The sequence below is a fragment of the Branchiostoma floridae genome, chromosome 3 (assembly GCF_000003815.2).
Source record: "Branchiostoma floridae strain S238N-H82 chromosome 3, Bfl_VNyyK, whole genome shotgun sequence".
NCBI lineage: Eukaryota > Metazoa > Chordata > Leptocardii > Amphioxiformes > Branchiostomatidae > Branchiostoma > Branchiostoma floridae.
Window position 1 is genome coordinate 22,369,617 of NC_049981.1, and position 19,676 is coordinate 22,389,292.

The window sequence follows — 19,676 nt, forward strand, 5'->3', positions numbered from 1 at the left end:
CCGTACGTGATATGGTCGTGACATTTGGGTGGTAGATAGCTTTTAGCGTCATGACAAAGTGGGGCAAGTGTCAGTCCCCTAACATTCAATTGTGGAACTGCAGGGGCGTTTTTGTCAAGACACTCCAAAGAGGATAACTGCAGAAAGGAACGACGGATTGCCTGCATTTTAGGCATGCAGGTAGCTTAGGCAAAGAGTTCATAATGATATACATGTTATGCAAATGATGACTGAATTTGCATAATTAATGAGGAAATTGTACAGTTCCATTGTTTTCAATAACTGGACCTCAATACATGTAACTCATGTTAATTATGATAGGTGGAATATAAGCAGATACCAAATATGGTAATGAGGAACTTATTTGCATAATTTATGTAAAAAGTGCAAAACCTCTTTATGATTATTAATGGGAATTTTATAATTGTAACATGTGAACGTTAGTCAATGATTAACAACACCATGCATACATTATGTTAATGTCTTAGTCAATTGCATGAAATTTACGAAAGCTTTAAATTTTCATGGAGGTATGAGGTCGCCGAACTCTAGTTGTAAAAAGTGATTCCTAAACTTGACTTTAGGTGTTCAGATAAGATAAAAGTACCATTCTATGTTAGTATGCTACATATGCAACTGCAGGTGAGCAGATCCTCTTCAACATAATTGGAATATTGTTGTTTACTACTATGATAAAGTCATGAAATATGTCTTACCTAGCTAGACCTGATATACCGCACATCAGTTTGCGGGCATCCTTGCACAGTTTCTGATGAACATAAACAGCTTAGTGACATTTGAACAACATTCATTCGTGTACAATAAACTGTGGGGTCACAAGTTCAACTTATCCACAACAACAAAATAAGTGAACTAGAACAATACAAAACCACATACATCTGTTAACTTTTTTTTTTCATGGACAACCTGAAATGAGATTGAAAGTGGTTCTCCATTTATGCCCTTTACAAGAAATCTTCCCGTCAGCCTAACTGCAGATTTCCAATGGCTGTATATGTGGGAATGTAATGTGTTAACACAAATTCCATGAAACTAGGAATCTAATAAATTGCTGACTGCACAGAAAAGTTACACATACCTGTACAAACTAACATAGCTTTCTTTCTTTAATTCTAATCTATAAATCTGTCATATATCTATTATAGTTGCTAAGATATTGCACTAAAAAGGTTCCTAGCATAATTTCAAATTGAGGTGACAATCCCTACATGCCTATATGACAGGTGTCATAAAAAAAAGGAGGACTGCCTAAAAGACCTGCGTCCTTTTCTCAACCAATAGACTATGATCACTACAACAATATACAAACATGTAATGTCCCTAGCTAACCCTACTTTGTTGGCCATCTATTTGGGAACATCTGTTGGTTGGGGAAAGGAAACAACGGCTGAGGTGGAAACATTGGTCTGTGGAGAACATTCGGGCCCTGTGACCACCAGTTCATTCTGGGCCGTAGATGACTGGTGGGGTACTGTACATGATGTGGCGGTGTGTTCTGTGCAGGGTAGGTGTAGGGCACGGCTGAGTACATGTTGGGACAGTGAGGTATTAAAGGCTGCATGTTCGCAGTACTTGATGTGCTGTTGGTCCTGGGGACTGCTGCCTTTCTAGATGGACTGTGAGGTATGAAAGGTTGTTTGTTTACAGTACTTGACGTACTGTGGATCCCAGAGACCGATGCTTTTCTGGATGGACTGTGAAATGTTCTGTTTGTGAGGCAGGTCTGGATGGGCTTGGTGACAGCAGTCGTCTTAGCCTTCACAGCACCTTCTGAGTCAAGAGGACCTTTTGCTGAAAGAGTGAAATGCAGGAATGAATGGGATGGATGATATTGATGTTGCTTTCTTCTCAATTTGTATATAATTTCTTTTTTTTTTGTAACTGTGCAAATATTTGATAAAGGTATTACCAACCAGTTAGTATTCTACAGTTTCAAGCAGGCTTTCATGGAGTAATCTACACATGATTTGCGTGCACTTCTAGAAGCACAAAGGGCACAAATGAGTTTGGATGTTGGAATTGATGTTCTTACAAATTTTTGTTTGAACACACAAATATTTCTAAACCACCTGCCCATTTTGTATTGAAATTTGTGTTTTCTTAAGTGAATATGACAAACGGAATGCTACACGGTGGGTCCTGCCTTGTCCCAAATCCCAGCCCTCCCGAGTATCAGATGGCACTTTGAGCGACCTGCGTTCTGGCTGGTATATGTTGTTAGTATTCTCTCTCTATGCATATTATTCCGACTTTTATAATGATACCTATATGTTATGAATGTTCAATTGTGACATGAGCATCGTGAATGACTACATGCACATGCGATGGTGCTGAAAAAAAAAAAAAGGTACCCAAATTCACTTGATCATGTATCCACTGTTTTGTTCAGTGACCATGCCACCAATGGCACTAAAAAATACAACAGTTCTTGATTACATTCAATTATAGTCTGTATTATTCAATGTACATAGACAATTTTGTACAAAACATACACCATTCTGATGTTATTGAGCATCGAACGTTCATAACATCACGTTCATACTTTAAGTTCTTGATTCCTGCCGCCAGGTAATCAAGTTATTTTCTGTATGTGATGTGAGATAGCCTGGGTACCATCCGGAAAGTAGTTCGCTCCGGCGTTCATTATATACTATATACAGTCGCTTCTCAGTGTTTCTATCTGGGAACACAGACCATCTAAACGTCTGGAATCATCCAAATTTTGGATGCAGGCACTGATTGGTCCCTACCTATGAACGAATTATGAAATTGGTTCAAGCGCTCGTTCGAACAGGCGTTCCAACACTGGACAAGCCCTCCGCCCACTGGTGGGAGGCCTGTTGTCATCAAACAAGTGCTCTAGAACCCATTCCTGCATTCGCTCATTAACTGACATTACCACCAAATGGTTTGAATGTGCAGGTCTCCAGACGGATAGCAGAAGTGAACATAGGAGCGAACTACTATCCGGATGGTACCCAATGTTATAGGGAACAGCTTGGAAACTGGCAACACAGCCCTTGGAAGACAAACTTTTCAGAAGCAAACACAGCAAATATCATAACTTGCAATATTGTAATCATGATGATTATACACCGTTTACCTCTCAAAGAACATCATGACATACACTACAACATGCAAGCTTTAGTACATTACTGCTTTAGTTTAAGTACATGTTAATTCATGATACATACCCCCAATTCCTTTGATGCCTGATAGCGTTGTCCGCTCTTGTGGACTGGGATCCTTGACAGTGCGGATGCAGCTTGGAACCACACCTGCCACTGATACTGCCTCTTTCTTGGTGCCATCTTGACAATGATTTGTGTATAAAGAGTAACATTATCAACTTTCACTTTATGATTTGATGAAGTAACAAAACACAAATTGATACACTATGAAACAAGACTAAACTTTATCTGACCCCAATTTCCGGTTGATAGTGGAATGGACCCGCCATGTGACTATAGCAACAGGTGGTTAGGTCTAGCAAAAAAACAAATTGTGTTTCCTGTACTTAGGGTCGGTAGGTAGGCCAAAAATTTGGGTCCCAATTATTTATGTTGCTTAATAGATTAAGCTTAGTCTTCTTTCTTAATGAGTTTTACCAACATGGATGAACTTTCCTGGGGGAAAATTATATTGTTTGGTGTCCTGTACTGATATCATAAAGCAACAGCAGGGTTGAAGACAAATTCACCACACAAACTCTAAGCATGCACAATTTTATGCAGAGCAGGATATATGTAACTGTAATATGACAATGTGACACACTTGCAACAAGCAAAAGCCATTCTGTATTTCATTGAACAGTATGGTAAATCAAGGGGAAAAAAAAAACTTACCAGATTTTGTACTTCCTGTTGGTTTCCCAATGACGTTCTGACTTGCCTTGGAAGAATGGCCACTGGCATCAGCAGTCTTAGCCTTCATAGCACATTTAGAGTCAAGAGGACACTTGGCTGAAAGAGCTAAGTGCAGGAATTAAACTTTGATATTATCTTTGTTGCTTTCTTATCAATGAAAGTATGAAATGTATCATTTCTTTTCATGTTAAAAGAATAATATCAACTTTCACATAAGTCAAGGATTTGATTAGGTGAAAAAAGCACTCTGTTGTAACTTATATAGAGTCACAAGAATGTGGTCAGTGTCCTAAGCTTAGATAATATTATAACAGCAAAATTGAATACAAATTCTCTACACAAACTCTAAACATCCATCGTTTTATGTAGTACAGGATCTCCATATCTACCATATGACAATGTGACACACTTTGTAAAAGCCATTCTGTATTTCAGTTTAAATCACCCAAGGGAAAACTTACCAGATTTTGTAGTTCCTGTTAGTTTCCCAAAGATGTCCTGACTTGCCTGGGAGGGATGGCAACTGGCATCTTCCGCTTGTCCACTGGCTGCTGGCGTCACAACAACTGGCAAGCTCTTGGAGCTTATCAAAGATTCTCTGTCTCTGAGTAGCTTTTGATGCAGATCACAAGGACTGGGCAATCTGGAAGCTGTGGGGCTCTGTTGCTGTGTTTCATGGCCATTTCCAGTGGGTACAAGGAGCTTTGGTCTCTTTTGCTCTGGTCTGTCTCTGCAATTCTGTAAACAGCTTGACTTTTCTCTTTTGATAGACTTCTCTTGGGAAGTTGCACTGAGACACCCTGCTCTGCTTTCCACTGTAGCGGCATCATCAGCAGTAGGGTTCATGTAGCCCTTAGTAGACATGTCTTCATCACCAAGTCTTTGTTGGATTGGTTCACACGTCTTTCTCCTTTTCCTGGATGGATCATTCTTCCTATGGGGTTGCTTTCCTTCTGCATCGTGCTGTCTCTTTATGGTCTTTGAAGATGATGAATTCTTAGTTTTTGCCCTTGAGCTTTCTCTGCTGACTAATCCCTTTGTCTTGTCATCTGCTGCAGAGGGTGAAGACTTTGAGCGAGTTCTGCGCTCCCTCAGATAGCATTTATCCCCCTCATAAAGTAGAATGCCGTGGTACCTCCTACTCTTCATCTTGCACCACTCTATCTTGGCATAGTCCTGTGAGCTGTCCTTGACCAACACCTTCAGGAGTTCCTGACACTTTGTTTGCCTCTCTTGTACAAGCGAGATCTTTGCCTCGTTGCAGTCGATTTTAACTGAGGGATTCTCTTCCCTTAGTTTCTCCTCCAGGCGTTGGATATCAGTGCCACAGGTGTGAATTTGTGACCTAAGTAGCATCCTGACAAACTCAAAGTTGTTTCCATTGATGGACTGATAGGATTTCAGACTTTTATGCAAGGCCTTCACTTGGCCCTTCTTCATGTCAAGCTGTCTCAGCAGAATGTTCCTGATCGTATCAGGTTTCCTCTCCTCTGGAGGAGCAAAGTCCTCTTCAGGCATGATACTGTTCACGTCTCGGAGGGGGGTCTTCTTTTCCTTGTGCCCCATCTCCTTTCTCCGTATGTTAGAAAGGTACGTCTCCGTTGCTTGAAGCATCTCAAACTCGGTGCTGATTTCTGACAGGTGAATGATGGCGGATCTGAGCAGCAGCATGTGCTGGTCCTTCTGCAGGTAGAGTCCATCGAAGCTGCTCTTGTCCAGCTCTAGTTGCATGATCCCCTGTTGGAAATGCTCCATCTCTGCAGACACCTTCTTCATCCGGTCTGCGACACACTGGAGCATCTCCTGTGCATGGCAGGACCTGGCACATGACAACACCATGTCAAAGTCAAACGGAGCGTCGTACAGTTTGGAATCCTGTGACATGTGTATGGCGTTATACAACGGTACAACATCTGAGCTTTTAGGACTGGCTGACTTCTCTTGCTTCTGCAGTATCAGTCCTTCATCACCTAGGGCTTTGTCTTGAGGCCTTTTCATGCTCGATGTCTTGTACAGTTCAGATTTACACAGACAAAGAGGGGAGTCACTATCCTTGCAACAGTTAGTTGGTGATGACCCTCCCGTTGCTTCACAGAGAACTGGAGAATTGCAGGCTTTGTGGGAGCCAGTAGTTCCTGGACATCCTGAGGTGTTCTGTTCTTTCAATTCAGTCTTTGTCTCAACTTTACTGCCATGAAGTGGTGCTGAGCAACTGTCGATATGTGGTGACTTTTGCAAGTGCTCTTCTACCTTCACTTCTCCACTTGCTTTGTTGTTGGCTTTTTGGTGATCGACAAATGACTTGAACAATCGTTTCCATTGCCTCCTTGCTCTTTCATACGCATCTTTTTCCTTCTGCCTTCCATCTTTTTGTGTAGTTTTCTCTCTCACAGGGGATGTTGTACCAGACTCGTTTATCAGCATCTTTGGGCAGCTTAATTTTGTAGGAAGTTCAGCTGCCAGAGCTAGTTTGTTTCCAAGGGCTGGGTCAATGTTGGCAGTGGCTGCAAGCTTGGCTGATAAGCTACAATTGTCTTCATCAGTGGGCTCTTCTTTTAAGGGAGATGCAAAGCATGAAAAGGGCCGAGATGCAACTTCTGATGAAGTGTTTTCCACAACGGCCTCTTTGCTCCATAGAAGGCTGTCATGTGAAGACAAGGAGGTTGATGATTGTCCTCCCACGGACAGAATAGAAGAGCTCAGACTGCTGGAGTCATTAGAAATGGAGAAAAATTCATGATCATCATCAGCATCATCTGGGTGCAGGAGTACATCATCTGCCAACATGTCATCACCTGCGAGATGGCTGAGAGTACTTGCCTGTGATGCACATGGTTGTGATGGCACATCTTTTCCTGGTCTTTTCTCTTCATGATTTTCATGATCATGACTTTCTTCTTCTACTTTTTCTTTCCTTTCTTCACTTTTCTGAGTGCCATGGACATGCTTCTCCTCTTCAGTATTGCATGGATCTGCGTAAGATTCTTCTGTCTTACATCTTTGTTCAGGTGATGTTGAAGAATTGTCAGCACAGGTTTTTACACAAACCTGCTGGTGATCTAGCGATGAATCTGTTTCTTCCTTAATTGTCAACTTCTCGGGATCACAAGAATGCGGCTGCATGCAGTCATTTTCCTTGAGTACGGAAAATCCAGACATTGCTCTGCTATCTTTAGAAGGGAATGTTGCTTTTGTTTGGAGAGTACTCATCCCTTCTTTTCCTGTCAGTCCACCATCTTGTTCTGTACCAGATGTCACTATTGGCATGGGCTGATCACAGGCTGTTGCAGTGGGGTCCTCAAATCTTGCTATTTTCTTGGCACCTTCGTCTGTCCACATGTGGCTCTTTTCAGCACCAGCCAATGGATCAACTTGTGCATGGCTTTTCATATCATAGTCAACCATGATCTTCTGTGGCTTCACACTGAGGTTTGGTGTGATTTCTTCATCGTCATGGGTACCCTCCACTTTGGTTGTGGTTTGCATCTCTCTGCAAATAGCTTCTGTCTGCAAACTTTTTGTAGTCTGTTTGTTTCTGTTCATTGCACCCTCTGGCTCTCTCGAGTCTCCACACTTTGCCAACATTCCTACCAGGTTTCCATTGTGATCCGCACCCAACTCATCGGGTGATGGTACAGAAAGTGAGTTGACCTGCCTTCTGGTAGCTGTGAATAGCTGCTGAGGTGGGAAGAACAAAAAGTTGGGAGGTGGTGGTGGCAATGGTGGTGGGGTGACAGGCTTTGCACTTTTGCTAGCATCATTGGTCCCAGCTGTTATCAGCTGCCTGTGTCTGCTACCACATTCCTCTTCCTTTTCCATGGAGAACTTTTCTTGATCAACTGTGACCATGTTATTGTTGTGCCACTGAGAAGTCTGTGATTGTGCTCCTGACTCCTCCCACTGACCAGTGAACACATTTGATTGATGTTCCATGGGATGGCGTGCCTCACTTGCCATGTTGTCAGCTTGTGGACAAAGCTGAGGTTGCCCTACAGTGTTAGCTCCAGAGTGGTTTCTCATCCATAAAATATCAAGCGCCAGCTCCAGCAATGTAAGGGCAGTCCGAAAGGATGTCTGCAAGGAGCAAGTGCCGTCTATGTCATCTGACATCATCTTCAGTGTGTTTATCGTTCCCGAGATCAGAGATTCCAACTTCCTACAGTCCAACGGTGGTGGTTGAAACATTTCTTCCACCGTCTGACCTGCCTTTCTTGAAATGTGGTCTCGGACCTCTTGCACGGCTAGCTCCAGAAGGGTGGTGGAGGTTCGGGTGGCTATCGTTGCTGCCGTTCTCACTGCCACTACTAGCTGGGGACAGTCACTGTTTGACTGCAACTTCTGGACGCCTAGCTCCAGTGTGTTGAGTGCCCCTGTCAACAGCGACTCCAGCACAGTGTCCTCTTTAGTTTGCCATGTGCATCGCAATGCGTAACACTCTGACTCGCAGCTTGGCTGGCAGTCTTGCTCACCTCTCACGTCTGCAGTGCCACCCCTCTGTTCCAAGGTGGCACGACCAGTATCTTCACACATACTTGTTCTTCTAGTCTGCCTTTGAGGATGAGCCACTCCCTCAGAAGTAGTGCTTATAAAGTTCCTGGTAGCATTTGTTCCCAGATGGTCAGCTTCTCTGTCTAAATTTCTGGCATCTGAATCTGGCAAGCCATTTTGGTCAAGGGCTTGTGGGCCCATAATCTGACTGGGAGGTAGACTGGTATCAGTAATGGTACCCTGTTTTGCAAGATGATAGGGAAAACTTATGGCTGTGTCACCAGGAATGGCACTCTCTTCTTGTGCCTTCTCTGTATAGGCCAGAGAGAACACCTGGTCAATCACAAGCATAGACGCATTGGTGCCACCATTTTCTTCTTCTTCAGAAGTCTTCTTTGGTTCCATCATCTTTTCTTGGGAAGAATAGACCTCACCACCTGAGTTTGGACATGTTGGGTCTGATGCATCAGCAGCTTCTTGTTTTACAGTCTTTGTTGGAAAAGCATCTTCTGGGAGCTTCTCAATTCCCAATGCTTGCAACCATATTTTGCTTTCCTTCTCCATGTTCGTATCTGTCTCTTGTATTCTATCTTCTTCTTTGATGGCAACATTTAACTGCACCGATCCAACACTGCTGCTTTCCTCCAGTGACATATTTCCTGTACTCATATTGTCCCTGTCACAACCAATTCGAGTTGCCTCAGAAATGGTCTGTTCTGGTATTTCCATGATTTCAAGACACATACTCTCTTCTTCTTGTCCTCTTCCAATGGCTGAATGATTTTCTTCTGTTTTGAGTAACTCTGTCTTTGGGATCTTGCATGCTCTACACAACACTGTTGCCTCACTGGCAGAATCTGACATTTCTGAAGAGGATAAGGTAACAGTTGGAGTAAGGAGGTCCAGGGTCTGGTCTAGAGACTGTAAAACACTCAACATTTCAGTGTGCTCTGAATCTGATGGATTTGAATCATTCCCCTTTCCTCCCACTGGTTCTCTCACAGTTGTGTCACTTTGTTTCTTCACTTCCTCCTTATTGTGCTGTTTGGCTGGATTGCTTACACTTGCATGTTGCTTGCTGTCATTAGCGTGTCTGCTTTTCTCCAGTTGTCTTTCAAAGGCACTTGATGTTCCATCTCGAGCGTCTTTCTGTATTCTGTGCGTCTTGGTCTCTTTCACTTTTTCTCCTGGTTTCTTTTCTTTCTGAATGCCAGCTGTAGTCTTCTTTATTTCATGACTTACTTGGGTTTCGTCTGCCAGAAATATTCTGATCTTTTCTTTCAGCTTTGCACTTGGCTTTCTTTTCTTTATGCTTCCCATGAATTTTGAGGCACTGCTGTCCACAGCCCGAGATTTGCTAGACATATTGCACTTTGGCAAAACTGGTTTGGAACAGTGACCCACTTGCATCTCCTGTCTACTAGCTGTCTTTCTACCCAACACATGTAAACTTGCCTTCTCGATCAATTGCACTGCACTGTGCTCTGCTTGTCTCACCTTTGTTTTTGCATCCAATCTAGCTTCCTTCACCTTTTGGGGAATTTCAGGTCTACTTTCTATTTCACACTTTGAACTCCCTCTCATGCTGCTGGAACTGGCATGCAACTCATTGCTCCGTTGTCCACTCCGTATCCTAGGATCTTTGAGCTTAGCAAAGAAACCGGCCGCCATGTCTTGGTATCTTTGAGATGAGGTACTGCTACTATTGCTTGAAGAAACGGTACGTTTATCATTGGTTTGCAACTCCTTCTTCCCATACTGGAAAGTAGCAGGCTTTAATAGTGTGGTTCCACTTGTTGCCTGGCTAGTTGCTGAATTTGCCCCGTGATTCTTTGTCGGTGAGATCTTGTTCTCACGCGGTAATGGTGCTGGCTTCAAGAACACACCAGTTTCTGATCGACTGCCTGCGCCAAGATTACAGCCTTGGATATCCTCAACTGACAACTTCTTAGTTCTTTCAGATGCTTGCTTTCCTTTTACAGCCTCAATAGACACAGAGGTGGCAGAAGACTCTTTCTCATCGGCACTGTCATCAACAATGTCCATGTCTGACCCTCGCCCATCCGTGTCTGAACTACTGACGTCTGTCAGAGAGACTACTGGTGAGGCCAACAGTACTTTTGGTTTGGAAATCTGAGTACAGCTCACCACTGCGTAGGGGAGAATCTGACTGGGTGCTTTGCTTGGACGGCAGGACTCATCGTACTCATACAGATAGATCTGAAATCAGGAACAAAGGGAAGTTCTTTTTAGAAAATCAACATCCAAGACTACCAGGACGGTCATTTCAGAAGAAGAATTGTTGCTTTGGCTGGGCGTCAAGAATCATCATACACAGATAGATCTGACATCATGAACAAAGGATTCTTTTTATTTCTATATCAGTCGTCTAACAAGAAATCTGCAACTCAAGAAAATCAATTTTTTTTCTTCTAATCCTTCCTATTCTAGCTCCAGTCTGCTCCTCATCACTACCCTGTGGAATAGTCTGGCACCTGTGAACTGTGAACTGTGGCCGCGACTGCCATGCCAGGATCGGCCTACAGAGCCACAGTAGACGCTGTCAACCACCGTGACCTGATACAGAGCACTACCATCATCTGCAAAGATGGAAGGATGCCTACTGTGAACAGAGAATCACATATGCGAGAGAACTCTGATTGGCTCTTTGAGTGCCAAACTATCCTGCAATCAAAGCAGCACACCAGAGCTGCTGTAGACTGGATACCAGGATAGGACAGTTTAAACAATCCAGTCGGGAACTTACACATGAGTTGGCCAGCTGATGTGCTTCCTTCTGCACTGCAGTCGGCAGCCTATTGGACACGTGGCTGTCAAAGTTGGGTGTCGGCTCGATGGCATCCTCAATCGGTGTGAAGCTTGTGGGAATGGACTTGATCCTTCCTGGGATGATCTAGTGCCAAGATAGAGATCAATAAAATTCTGTGTTTTTACTACCAGGACTCCAATATTTCTAACCTGGTAGCTATTGGCCAACATAAAGGGTGTTTTATTAGGCCCCAGTCCAAATAAGTAAAGGCCATTTTCTGACAGCCTATGTTCCAATCCAGCTTCCAACAACTTCCAAACCAACATGTTCCCAGTCCAAAGTCCCTGCCCACTCAGTGTACAGGTCTTTCCTGATGTTTTTTTTTGTCCTGTCAGAGCTTCAAATCGATCAATCTTCATTTTTGGGAGAAATGACCTGAAATTTGGCACAAGGGGGCATTTGTTTTATTCCTTTTTTTATACACACCTTTAAAATGATTTGAGTTTTTTTTCAGACCAAAGCTATATTTTGGCCTCCCATACCTTGGTATTGAGACCACATGACCTGAATTTGGGTATAGATATGCAAGTTGGATATTTAGTCATAGGAACCAAGTAAAATTCTGCATAAACCATTTCAACACGATTTATTTTTGGAATCTCAGTGGTATAGATTGAGTTGCCTTTAGTTTTACTGTTTACCTAGATGTCTAACCTTCATAAAGTGTTGGTTATGTAATATATAGTCTTCATTATCTCCATGAAAATGGATATAGTTTTGGGTGCGTCTGCCTGTGTTATATTTGTGGGTATTTGTGGACAGGATAACACAAGAATCTCTGGATGGATTACGATGATATTTCGTATGTTTTAAAATATCATTTACAAACACAGATGAACTTTCATGCTGAGCAAACCAACCTTGAACACCATCAGGGCAGTCACAGTGAAATTGCATTTCTCTGCCAGCTTCAGGGCAATGTCAGCGTTCCTCCTGACGTACACCCCCATGTCTGACCTTCCAAGGATGTTGGCGAAGGCAGTTTGGCCAAAGGAAGCCCACAACCCACTCTGGCACACCTGAACAAGGAAGATCAACCAATTGGCAAATCTGGTCAGGAAATCCACTTAAGCAACTGGATGTGATTTTGGAAACTGTCAGACAGTTCAGACAACCGGAAATAAGAATTTTCTTTTGCACAACCAATTTTTCTCACCTGCTGACATTTTGATGTCTGTCAGACATCTTCCTCAGAGCTTCTAACTGGAGTTCTGCTTCTCGACGCTTTATGTAGCTGATGTAGGTGACACTTTTGTGGCGAGAAAACTGACAGACATCGAAAAGTCAGCAGGTGAGAAAAATTGGTTGTGCAAAAGGAAATTCTTATGTCCTAAGATCTACCAACCTGGTGAAATTATTTTCGGAAGTTCAGACAACCATCCGGTGTCTTTCGTCTGCGACACTGCCGATGGCTCAGCAGTGCCTCTATATCCAAATCAGACAGACACTGATATTAAAAGGGATTTTGATCATCTTACGTGTCTGGCCTTGCCATGTGATACCACATAGAAAGCATAGTGTTCCGTCAGCTCCTTGGCACTCCGTCCATCCTCCTTCATCTTCTGTCTCCTCCTGATGAAGCGCTCCTCCAGTGTTGTGTTGGTGCATAGCTGTACTCTGTCAATCTGGATCACAGGTTTGAATTAAGCATCAATGTCAAACAAAATAAGTACTTTAGGATATCAAGTGAACATCATGTTTTATCAAAATCTTTATCTCTATAACAAGATGTTGTGAAAAGATTGTGCCTTACTAGATTCACCACACCAATTTGATTTCTTGGCTCTTGTACTCTACATGTTATAGCCATTTGAGATCATTTGAGGTGTTCAGGCAGATCGAAGAAACAGGCATTCTGTGATAGACCAAAATGCCACCACAGGCACCAAAAAGGCAATATACCAGGCTGGTTAGCATTGCAAACCGTGGATTCTTATCAATTCTTAATGCATTGATAGAGACATGGAAGGAAACTAATCACTGCAAGATAAAAATTGTGGGTACGTAAAATCTTTTTAGATATCCTACCTTCTGGCTGTTTTGTTCTTAGCCAGACTAAAGCAAAGAAAGGAATAAAATGGAAAATAATTTTGTAGAAGTTAAGCGTGATACACATACATGCACAATCAAGCTACATCAATTTCAAAATTCTTTAACTCTCTAGTAAATTTGATAATCCTGGAAGGAAATCTTTACCCGCCATCTTGCCATGGTCCGTCTGTCCATAACCGACTGTTGAACAATCTTGACGACCTCCCTCCATTCTCTGCCATGTACCTTCACTTCCTCCAGGCAACATCCTGAGAAGAAGCAATAATCTTTCATCCATTTTCAACATTCAACATTATTAATCACGGGAAGTGGGGTAGCTTTTGCAGCTGTTATCCTGCTTACTTTCTTTCTGTTATCTATCTATTGTAATATCTGAATTTATTATTTATAATCAAAAATGAATACGATGATACGACGACGATGTTAATTCTTTTCTCTGGTTGGTAAATTCAGAATGTCTGTTACACAAGATCTGAATTTCTGTTGTCATTATTTTGTTGGATTATTCTTCTCATACAGTTTAAGGTGGTGCTTGCTTGATGGCTAGTATCATGTGCTCCCTGCCATTATCATATATCAGGGCTCGAAATTCACTTTTGGAAATAGGTGTACTGGTGCACCTTACCTAAAAATTAAGGTGCATAGACAACAGGCTGCTCAACAAAACGTAACAGGATGTGGAGTAGAATTGTCATCAAAATGAGAATAGAGAATGAGCAAGGTATTATGATTTTGGGTGCATCACGTGTGTGTGATCAATATACAAATGTGACTTGAAAATGCCTGCATGGATTGTCATTAATAATTGGTATGTGGTTAGGTCTTGGATACATGTAGGACCTAAAAATTATGAAACTTTGGTCCCCTAAGCAGCCTGTTATGGTAATGCCGGTTTTAATATCTGCTTATTTGGACAAGCTATGGTCATGACTTTTGGATCTAAGATAGCTCTGGGCATGTACAAGGAAAGAAGTGACATTAGTTTGAGATCCCTAGAAGCTTGTTCTGGCTTGATTCTTCCCAAGAGACTTCTCATCAATGGATGTGTTACACAAAGTAAGACGCAACTTAGTCGAGCCTGGGGACCGATGTCTTTACCAATAGAAAAATAGGACTGGCCTGATCGGGCAAGTACACCAAGACATGCACTTACCCGATTAACTTGCCTGGGCAATTAGGCCAATATGCATGTCAACCTCAGGCCCTTTGTATAGCCACTCACCTGGTCCTGCCTGCTTGCGGGGAATACTGTACACACTGGACAGGTTCCTGTTGGAATAGATCTGCTTCAGTGTCTCCTGTGCTGTCGTGGCCGACTTCATCTTTGGAAAGTCTGAAAGTGAAACAAGAATCGTAGACTCGTCAATGACGGTTGTCTCTCGACAATTACAATAGAGCGACACCCTGCTTCCTCATCAACAGACTGCATCCCTTGGGAATACCATATTATGCACAAAACAATTAAAAAACAAGTTGTTATTGTTAAGGAAGGCTCTTGGAAGGAACAGGGTTGGACAGATTTTCTAAAATTCACTTGTGTTATTGGGCAAGCACATAAAAAATTCACATGCCCGAAACAACTTTTCATTTGCCCAAAATTTAAATAATGACTTTTTCTTTCAATTTTCACTTCCAATGATGGAATTCTTTTATTAATATTACTGTAAATGCAGAAACGTTCGTGGTGGTTTTATGTTCGCAGTTTTTTGTGATGGCCAATTCCCCAGGAACTTAAACCACTGCAAAAGGTTTTCCATTTCAGTATGTGACTACAGTCTATGGCACTACAGCGAAAAACTACCACGGACACTCCATTTTCCCGCTACCGTGAAAAGTAAATCCCTGCGAACTTAAATGCATTTACAGTATTGGATCTATTTTTCTATCTTAGAAAGTCGTTAGAGGGCCATTATCGAACTTGACATCATTTTCCTCCACCCCGCCACCCCCACCCACACACCAACCAAATAATATATCTAAAGGATCCATCTTCAACTTCTTGAGCTATTCAGTTCACAGACACACACAAACACCACCCACCGAAAACCTTCTTGGCAAATATAGGTAATAACAAGATACTGAATACTTGTGAAGTTGTGGGAAAGAAGAACCTTAGTATTGGGCTTTCTCCAGTGCATTTGAGCATAGTGGCCCCTACGCTATGGATCACCTGCACTGTGATTTGGGCACCTGCACTGTGTTCTGCACTGTGTTCCAACCAGTGCTTCTGGCTGTCTCAAATTATGTTGAAAAAATCACAACTAGAACAAACAAGATTAAGTAACTCACCAACTGTACGAGGTGTGTAAGGTGTCACTACACCACACATTCTACTATTTCTAGCCAATCAGATGTCACCAACACCACAGTTTCTTTTCAACCAATCAGTCCTAAATGCATATACATGGGAATTAATTTACCCAACTGTTACTTACTGTTTATTTTGGTTGTGATTTTGGTAACATAAATTGAGACAGCTAGAAAATACATTGACAACTTGAAGGATGTAACATAAAAAAAACAAAAGAAAATGAAACAAAACCATTGCATAATTACCTTTGATTGAAGATAACATTGTTAGAAAGCGCCTTGTCTTTTGGGAAATGATGTCATCTTGATGTCATTGATGTCTAGAATTGCAAGATTATATTCAGCCTACCTAAACTTTGCACAAAAAGTTTGGAAACTTTCAGTGGAGCATATCTCTTTAGATATTTTATCAATTGAGTTAAATTATCTATCATTAAAATCAGATAGCTTAAATCCTGTTGGATATGGTTGTTCTTACATGGGTTGCGCTACTGCAGGCTATTTTATTTTTAACTCCCTGTTGATCGTAGCTGCTCTACCAGTTATGCCAGTCCAACGCTAATCTCCAAACACTGAAACAGATCCTGCAGGGAGTATCAAAAGTTACCAGAGGTGTGGCTGGCATAGGTGTGTGTTTGGCTTCTGGAAGGCTTCTGGAAGCCATACACACTTCTTCTCCTAGGCCAGCTACACTCCTCTGGCAGCTTTTGATACTATCTTATGCTACCTAGGATCTGCTTGGAGATTACTCCAAGGTCATAAATGATACTATATGACAATTATTTAAGTAATGGAGGTATGATCCACACAGGTCAAAGTTAAGTTTCAGAATCTTCTCGTGTTGATACATGCTGGGGGTAATTGCACTGATACTTGGGAGCATCTTGCCAGTGACTGGCCAACCCTCCACCGAGCACCACTCTACTTCTTTGCCTGCACTGGAACAGACACTTCAGAGCAAAGATAGGGCTGTACAGCCACCTGCGAACTCACCTGACTACCTGAAGGATGGAGGATACTGACCTAGTAACACCAATTGCACTGAAACAGCCTTGACAGATGTTTATAATGGCTAAAGGATAAAGTTACATACTAGTAGTAAAGGATTTTGCTGACAGCAATGGGGTCTTCCTGATCCACAGCTGCTCCAGACCTGTTCATCTGCACATGAAGTCTTCAGGGACAGATTGCCTGTGTGGGAACTATGCCTCCCTCTCTTATGAAAACAAAACCTCCATCAACCTATGGCCACTCATCATTCCACATGTGACAGTGTAACAAGTGACACTGGCTTCCCTGCAATCCTACACACCACCTTACTAGTAGATTTTTAGAGGGTCTGCATGGGGAGTCCTAACAACGATTTACACTAAAACTCGGGATGGCTGACTACGCTTTACGTTCAACTCACCAAAGCTACCAACGCTTTACGCTTCATCCCACTACGAATTACGTAAAATTAAATAGCTTCCCTACGAATTCCAGGAAATTAAAAAGTAAAACAACTAGAGGGGCAAGTAGAATAGAATTTAGAAACAACATGCCGACACCCCAGGCAGCAGGTTACGAATCAAACATGCAAACCGTTTGGCCAAAAGGATTAAGCTTAGCTGTTAGGCGCCTTAGGTTTAGCAGTCCTTGAACACCACTGTTACACTACTCCCACTTTTCTTCTCGAGATAGGTCCTTGAATCTTCGAGTTTGATATCCCTGTGAGGCACATCTCTAGCCTGTTACAGTGTGGCACATCTGCTAGCCTGTTACTCATTGTGTGGCACATGTTCTAGCCTGTTACTCACAGGGACCCTGTTCACACTCAGAAAACTATGAATAAAACATTTATCCGAATAAAAAAATTTCTCTCCGATCCAAAATTGTATTCACACTGCTCTTCAGCAATCCGATTAGTGCGCCCTCAGTCTTATCTGAATAAAACAGTTGCGTTTCACAGATGTATCGCTACGTCTTGTGGTAATGGCGGTGTCACTTTATTTCTGCACTGGTCGAGGGATTTGTCTACTTCATGCTCTGCCATTCCTTCGGATATGCATATTAAAATGTCCCTGTTTTTATGAACCTTCCAGAGCTTTTTCTGTGTCTCCTCCCACCCCCAGATGGAAATAAGCAGCTTCGTTGTTACGGTGTCCACTTGGTGAATGATGAAGATAACCCTTTCTTTCTGCTTATTGTTGTTGGAAGTAAAACACGGCGGAAAATGCTCACTGAAAAACAAAGCGATCAAGCATGTGTGGTGTTTCCTGCGGGATGCGAAGTATGACCCCAAATTCTTTCACTAGAAATATAGTCTTTTGGTAATCTCTTAGGTGATAAAAGCTTGGTGAAATTGTGGCAACTGTTTGAAATTATGTGTTTCTTAAACTGACTGATAAAATGTGTTTCATTTTCCACTGTTTTCATTGAGCAAAATGTACACAATCTCTCATGGACAGGGAGCTGTTTATTATTCCTTAGACAAAAGCATTAACTCATTGAGAATCCTGTTCAACAGATCAAGGAGGTTATATCATTGAGTGCACTGGGTCTACTGTTTATGTTGATTGTCACAGGGCTCCCTTGGAAATCAGTCTGCTAGACTGAAGATCAATAAATAAATACTAGCGCAGTTTCGAATCCATGCTTCTGTATACAAAGAAGAATACATTTTTCCTGTGTTATTCTTCTGGACAAATGTATGCCTGGGAATTACAGAATTTCTGTAATTTCCAGGCGTACATTTGTCCATCTCATCTAAAACAAACAAATAAGTACTCTGCAGGTTGGTACATCATACTACGTCGACAAAAAGGTGTCCAGGCATGCATAACAATATGGTTTTTGTTATGCTGGAATGTGGGACAAGATACCTCAGGTCCAAAGGTGTGAACAACAACGCATGACTGTCCCTGTTTACAGTCTTGGTGGGCTGAGAGAGAGATGAAATCATCAAAGACAGATCCGCATGGGAACACACTAGTAAAGTTGTGATAAATCACAGTTTGTTTAGAGAAAGGACAGGAATCAGGGTAAAATTGTCTCAACAAGGAGGTTAAAGGGACACCTCGGTTTCCAGTAGGGCACGTGCTGCGATAGGAATTCAAATGGCAATTTTTGACGGTATTTTGATGTCAAATGAATATTTTAGTGCAGTAGTAAATCAATGACGATGTCCTCGAGTGAAGAAACTAATTTTGTACCGAGATACCGCCACAGTATCAAATGTGATCCGTTCCGGTCTTGACATGTGTCGCCCACTCGCCCCCACACTTCCGACCATTTTTCACGGCACATTGCCTTCAAATCAGAACCACATGGACATAATTTGAAACTCCCAGCCACACACCACTGGCCACACACGAGTGTCATGTCAGCTAGTCCACAAAATATACATTTAATATGTGAATGTGCAAACCGAGAAACAGCGCCACAAAGAATGCAACTTCTAACGTGTTACACTGATTTGGCAAATTTATTAGCTAGGCCCCGGCGACTCTGCATGAGACGATATATTTGCTTGTGGTTATATCATAAAACCTTACTTTAGGAGGACACTATGAAGGACGGCGCTATATATATATATTATATATATTACATGTACAAGGAAACTACGTCCTCCCGTGCAGTTGTTTCACACTCGAACCTCCTTGCTCTAACGTTCTCAGACAGCCAATGGCCAAGAAGATCCCTGGACAGCCTCAGCAGATAACTATACATATTTACAGGGGCCGTAAGAGTTTAAAAGGGTGTTAGCAATGACTTACCCGTGTCTCTGACGACAAGAAAGAAGAATGAAGGCGTCTCGTCACTTCCACCTCGCCTGTCGCCATACTCTCTCCTTCTGTCACAGATTCGCACCTCCGCGTTATTTTTAAAATCAGCTGATTAAAAATTCATGACCCTTCTGTAACTTTCCACCAATCGTAGCAACGCCTTGTATCACGTGTTCAAAATGGCGCCAAAATTCCAGGTGGGCGGTACTATCAGCCTCAAAAACAGGCTTCGGGACGGCCATTTTTTCCCACCTGGACTTTTGGCGGGATAACATTTTGCTAATTATCAATTTCATATAGCGTCAATGTTCTCTGATTGTGGCTTTAAAAAAAAAAATCTTT

The 19,676-nt window shown here is 42.2% G+C and overlaps 1 protein-coding gene across 2 annotated transcripts; it reads right to left on the reverse strand.

Annotated features, from left to right (window-relative positions):
- Window positions 1–475: 475 nt before the first annotated feature.
- Window positions 476–19,492, reverse strand: LOC118411248. 2 transcript variants are annotated; one of them, XM_035813403.1, is made up of 10 exons: window positions 19,326–19,492; window positions 14,480–14,590; window positions 13,402–13,505; window positions 12,684–12,830; window positions 12,066–12,224; window positions 11,143–11,289; window positions 4,349–10,595; window positions 3,867–3,992; window positions 3,216–3,332; window positions 476–1,812 (listed from the first exon to the last, which is right to left on the reverse strand). In XM_035813403.1, the coding sequence occupies exons 2-10, from the start codon at window positions 14,577–14,579 to the stop codon at window positions 1,352–1,354; spliced, it is 7,608 nt and encodes a 2,535-aa protein (XP_035669296.1). In that variant the 5' UTR covers window positions 14,580–14,590; window positions 19,326–19,492; the 3' UTR covers window positions 476–1,351. The 2 variants fall into 2 exon arrangements, with proteins under 2 accessions (XP_035669296.1, XP_035669297.1); XM_035813404.1 differs by lacking the exon at window positions 476–1,812 and adding an exon at window positions 2,373–2,430.
- Window positions 19,493–19,676: the final 184 nt, after the last annotated feature.

Bases quoted from the DNA above. Each gene is read 5' to 3' on its own strand.
- LOC118411248 (XM_035813403.1), bottom strand. From the start codon at position 14,579: ATGAAGTCGGCCACGACAGCACAGGAGACACTGAAGCAGATCTATTCC. The intron at 12,831-13,401 runs GTAAAGATTTCC...CCTGTGATCCAG, and splicing joins GGACCATGGCAAGATGGCGG to ATTGACAGAGTACAGCTATG. The intron at 12,225-12,683 runs GTAAGATGATCA...TTCCTTGTTCAG, and splicing joins CACATGGCAAGGCCAGACAC to GTGTGCCAGAGTGGGTTGTG.